The sequence below is a fragment of the Haliotis rubra genome, unplaced genomic scaffold (assembly GCF_003918875.1).
Source record: "Haliotis rubra isolate DU_JTF1 unplaced genomic scaffold, ASM391887v1 Scf11, whole genome shotgun sequence".
Lineage (NCBI taxonomy): Eukaryota > Metazoa > Mollusca > Gastropoda > Lepetellida > Haliotidae > Haliotis > Haliotis rubra.
In genome coordinates this window covers 262,393-268,469 of record NW_025765003.1, presented here as the reverse complement: position 1 = coordinate 268,469, position 6,077 = coordinate 262,393, and the positions used below count along the sequence as shown (strand labels likewise).

The following is a 6,077-nucleotide window of genomic DNA, read 5'->3' as shown; positions in this document are numbered from 1 at the left end:
GTCAAGTGACATTTCTTTCAGCACAGTGTCAAAAATGTTAAAGTGCCAAAAACATACACTAGCGGGGATTCTGTTCGCCTGTATTACGCACAAGGTAACAATTTACAACATGCCAAGGTCACATTTGGCTAACTTAAAGTGTTTTCGTCACGATGTCACGGAATAATGCAACTGCGTGACTCAACAGGCGTGACGACGCTGGTTACCGGGTAGCCTTGTTTCAAGGCTGTATAGTACTTCTATTCTTCAAAGAGATCTAGATAAGCGGACAGAAAAGGACGCCAGTCTGATTGGTTGGTTGGATTGTTGTTTAACGCCGCACTCCGCAGTATTCCAACTACTAGTATATGGCGGCGGTCTGTAAATAATCGAGTCTGGACAAGTCAATCCAGTGATCAACATCATGAGCATCGATCTACGCATTTGGGATACCATGACATGTGTCAACCAAGTCAGCGAGTCTGACCACCCGATCCCGTTAGTTGCCTCTTACGACAAGCATGGTTTGCTGAAGATCGATTCTAACCCAGGTCTTCACGGGTACAGTCTGTTACAGTAGATAAATATTTATATATCTTAGAATATCAGTTCAACTATTAATTATTACCTTACAGACCTGTGCAAGTCTAGTTACCGGGCTGCGCCATGCGTGTTGACACCCTTTTCGGGATTTCGGGAAGATGGGTTCTCAGACATGTGTCACTGAGGGGAATCAGAAAAGCTGCCAAAATGCAATATGAATAACCGTCTCGTGTGGAATTTGTTATCAATACTTCTCATGTATGTCATGATTCTCCTAGGTGAGAATTCTTTGCAAGAATTCCGTGGAAGACAAGGCTCTAATTAAGAGCGGACTATTTATCATTCACGATGGTGAAAATGTGCGACTTCTGTGTTTTCTACCACAAACAGCGTTGGTTGATGCTTAAATACCTTCGATCATTGGATGTACCAGCCAATATGTAAAATAACATTCAGTCGTCTGTTTTGATGAAGTTGAAGAGTACAAACTAGTCTACTAAACATATTGTCAACGATTGCATGGTCTGTGTACATTAGAAAAACAACAACTGTATCCTTGGTTTATACTTTGGAAAAAGCAATGCACATGACCCGGTTCGATTCTCCAAGTTGGTACAATGTATAATGTGTCCCCCGCCGTGATATTGCTGGAATATTGATAAAAGCGGCGTAAAAATAAACCCACTCGCTCACTGACACAATGCACATGATCGTGTGAGAGGATACACAAAAGTGTTTTACGACCTTCTTTTATTTATAAACGGTCATAAAGTCGTTGTCTAAGTCTGCAGGCATTCTTGCCACATTAAACTGACACATTAATCTTCAACCTTAGTCTGCAGCCTGGTGAACAGAACGTCCCATTTCCGTTTCTTTTAATTATTGTTTATAAAGTGCATATTAAACATTATGAGAACATATTGTATAGTGGATTAAAATCCAAATCCAAACATTATATACCCCTAAGACTGTGTTTCTTTGAGAACGGCAGACAATGAAATTGACAGAAGCGGAAGTAAAATATGCACTCTAGCACCTTTGTCTACATCTGCCTTATCGAGTTCAACTACTTCGCTTTGCAAATATATATCCGACATATGTTGCTGAACGAGGGTATAACTAGTGGTGGTGGTGGTGGAATTGGGTTTAACGTCGTGCTTGAGAATATTTTGCTCATATGACGACGTGCATGCGTGTGTATGTGTAAGTGCGGCTGCTTGTACTAGCCCAGACTGAAGCTGGTTGAGATACCATGCGACAGTGAAGCATGAATACCCCACTCACACACATTATACTGACTCTGAGCCTGCCGAGCGCCAGGCAGGGACCAACAAGTACCATATTTTAACGTCTTTTGGTATGACCAGTCGGGGATCGAACCCACGACCTTCCGCACTCCGGGCGGACGCTCTAACCACTACACCACGGAGGCGGTCGAGTAGAACTAGTACTGTACTATACTATACCATAACTATGTAGCCAAACATGAGTGAGATTTAGACTATAATAAGGTGTTTGATAGGCATCTTTAGAAGGTAAGGGTTGTTACAATGTGGCAATTGTATGGATTATAAATTATTCATAATCTGTTAATCTATCTGTTTGTATAGTTCCTTAGCTTGACAGTGGTATAACGACCTATACTGGAACGTCACCAAATAGATATTAAAGAGGTTATCCATACAATTGCTACTTTTTGTCAAGACTAGGATATTCATGAAATATAATCTTGTTGAAACAATAAAGTTATGTTTTACAGAGCTGCTGCTGTATTGAAAAAATAATTTTGATAAGATAGACCAATTCAATTTACGGATTTCATCTGAAGAAATATATAGAAGAAACTACATAGGACAAAGACATTCATGGGGGACAGAAATTATAATGTATGAGGAAGTTATTACTGCATTATTGCAACTAATTATATTGGTCAGGCTTAATGTTTGAATTGAAACCTTTATTGAAACAATTCTCTGGTACTTTTAAGAGGAAATACTTGTAAGTGTTTCATTGTAAATCTGTGCTTTCATCTTTGTATAAATGGAGAATCTCACCCAAGTGTCTTTTGATATCAAATATATCACCACAAGTTGAAAGTTACAATTTTTACTTTTATCAACAAGAGTTGATATATTTGATATCAGAAGACACGAGGGTGAGATTCTATTTAACATAAAAAATCACTCTTTCTTTAGTTTTCAGTGCAAAATGTACATCTCTGAACACAGTACTGCCATTAGACTTACACAGCAGTGATGTCATAGCATTGTGATGTCATCAAGTTTATGATGTCATAGCATTGCCAGGGCATTGTACAAAATCTACTGTGGAACGAAATCTCCAAGGAGATATCGTTTGATCTCACACAAGCAAAATCTCCTGTGGAACACAGTTTGGGATGATAAATAATTTGAATTGGGTTCACATCACCACAATTTTCAATAATCTACAGAAACAGTTGTGACCCTGTCTGTATCAGGAATTGTTTCACATTCCTGAACATTTGTTTTTCATGGTTTTATGGTTATACAAGGCAAGCTAGTACAAACAATAACATCAAAATGGAATGAGGTATTTATTGTCAACCAACAGAAGTAATACCTAACGCAGAATACAGAAGTAAGACCTAATACAACTACGACTATTCTATTTGTATGACTTGGATTATTAGATCATAATTGACAGAACTTTATCACTCACCTGTTGAAGATATCACTGTTTAATAAATCTACAATGTTATTACACATTGTGTAATAACATCCCATGATGCTGGACGTATGACGTCATAATGGTTTACCGTTATGATGTCACAATGCTAATACCACTGTCACAATGGTATTAGACCTGGTCCCAATTTCTCGAAACATACTTAAGCTTTTACTCAAATTGACAATTTGAAACAACTGAATTTTTAACTCAGCAACATTTTTAAAATAAAAAAGCCCAAACTACCTAAGTATTCTATTCACCAAACTCAAATTGTCTGCTATGTTTGAGTTTAATATCCATTTCAGTTCATTTTGGGAAATGCGTTTTCTCAAATTTGAGTAAAAACTCTAACTTAAGTCAAAACTCAGACTTAAGTTTGTTTCGAGAAATTGGGGCCAGGCTTGACTCGTGGAAAGCTAAGACTCATCACACTGTAGGCAGTTTCTATCAATTTATGTTGGGGAGTAATAAACCAGAACACTAAACTCACTTCTGTGAAATAGCATTTTATAAAACTCGTGAAAGATTTGGTATCAAACTCGCTTCATAATAAAACAATTAACTTCGCGCTGATCTAAATATTCCAGATGTCAGGAGAAACACCTTGGCTGAATGTACAGAGCTTCAAATAAACGTTCACACATGTTCACAATATATTTCATGAACCAGTGTACTGTAACATTTGATTAATATCTAAAACAATTAAACAACCATAGCAATGTGAGGAAACATACTAGGGTTATACAAATCAAAAGGGGAACGGAACAGAGGTAAAGTTAACAATGTTGATGTATAAATCCTGAACAGCTGGAAGCCAACTCATGGAATGTGTGGTTCCCCAGGCCTCTTCAAGCAGTGTTATAAAGGGTGACTGGGCATTTCAGATATGGGAGGAGACAGGAAAGAGGATGTCACTTTAAGTGAGTGAGTGAGTGAGTTGGGTTTTCCCGCTATTTTTAGCAATATTCCAGCAATATTATGGCAAAAGGCGCCAGGAATGGGCTTCACACATTGTACCCATGTGGGGAAAATTTAAACCACATGGCTTAGTTCTGAAATAAATGACAAATCTGATAACAAACATATGTCTTCTGATCTGACCTGTCAGTTTCTATCTTCAGTTCAAAGCTCATAGTGTCTAATGTAAATATCTATCTAAAACATATTTCTGAAATGTTTAGGGCAGTGGGTGGTTGGCCCAGTGGGTAAAGCATTTGCTTGCCATACTAAAGGTCCTGCTTCAGTTCCCAAAAAGGTTTTCATTTGTGAAGCCCATTTCTAGCACCCCCTGCTGTGAGACTGCTCAAATATTGCTGAAGGTGACATAAAACAAAATCTGGAATGTCATGAGGTTGATGGCAGTGGCAGTAGAATCTCTACATTAACCCTGTGTGTCATAGTCATGCTGCTGATCGCAGTGCTTTATCTCTGTGGTATAATTCTGTACTCAGCAATGTTCCTCAGCTTGCTGGTGTGGGACAACAGTTTTGTGCCAACCATACTGGGCCCCGTTCCTCAAAGCGATTGTAGCGCTACGACAGTCGTAAGTCTATGTTAAAGTATGGGAGTTACGATCATCATAGCGCTACGATCGCTTTGAGGAACAGGGCCCAGGACAGTGTTGTGACTCTCAGCCATCTGAAGGTCATGCACCTTTCATAAAACAAGAGCCACCAGATCTATAGTTACCAAGAAAACAGACAGAAGCTGGTACAGAATAACACCCATCGTGTGATTCAGGCTTGAGTTGTTCAGAGATAGTTTGTTCTTGTTCCAAGGTCATCAAGGTCATCAACTTTCACCTTCAGAAGAGGTTAGACTGGAGGTCTCCCAGGGCATGAGTCAAACGTTTGACCTTCTCCTCCATTGCACGTTTGTTGCTCTCAGTCTCTCTCAACAACTCACGCATCTCATTTTCCACTAGAGCCACCTGGTGGGAACAGAAGACAAAACATACTGAGACTACAAATGTGGCAAAATGATTTTACAGAAAATATATATTTCTTGTAAACATATTCTCACTTTCTCTCAAGCAGCAATAGCAAATGTTAAACTGAAGTGGCAGTGCTACGGCCATTGTAAGTCTATGATTATGTCCTGGAGTTTGAAAAGAAGCAGTGCTATGAAAATCACAGGAATATTTGAAGCACTGGGTATGATTATAGTATGGATAATATAACAGTCACCATATTGTGCGCGAGGGTGTCATAATGGATCTTCAACATTTTCATACATGGTCCCCCGTTTTACATATCTAAAATCAATCAAAACCTGGAAAGTAACTAAATCTGACAAATGCAATAATTATTCCCAGTAGTTAGGGCAACAGTTTCTACTCACGACAATCCCTGATAACAATATCCTAAACCTTTCAACATGAACTGTAAGTTTGGACATGTTTCTACACATGTCCCCAGGTTCTGTTAGAGACAACTGCAGTTTGTGAGTCATACCCTTCTGTTTGCTTCTTGCACTTCCTGTTCTTTTTGTTCCTTGGCAAGAGTTATCTCCTCTTGGTGTGATTTCTCCTTTGCCTCCAGCTGTTTGCGAAATGCGTCATCCATCCCTCTTAACTTCTCTATGGCCAAGCTAGACAACAAACAACAGTGAATTACTGTCATACAGGGCCCCCGTTCCATAAAATAATCGTTAGCTAAGATGATTGTAACTCCCATACTTTAACATAGACTTACGACTGTAGTAGCGATATGATTGCTTAGAGGAACAGGGCCCAGATGCATAAATCATGAAATAAGGACATACAATTTCCTCCATAAGAATCTTACGAACTAAATTTTACCATAATATCCCTGTTACACTAGAACAATCTTAGCACAAGGACAATT

At 38.8% G+C, this 6,077-nt stretch overlaps 1 protein-coding gene across 1 annotated transcript in view; it reads right to left on the bottom strand.

Moving 5' to 3' along the window:
* Window positions 1-3,617: 3,617 nt before the first annotated feature.
* Window positions 3,618-6,077, bottom strand: part of LOC124284024 (leucine-rich repeat and coiled-coil domain-containing protein 1-like) — a 119,997-nt gene continuing 117,537 nt past the window's right edge. Inside the window, 2 exon segments of the mRNA XM_046720065.1 lie at window positions 3,618-5,161; window positions 5,685-5,820. Of these exon segments, the coding sequence (XP_046576021.1) occupies window positions 5,036-5,161; window positions 5,685-5,820 (262 nt within the window). The 3' untranslated portion in view covers window positions 3,618-5,035.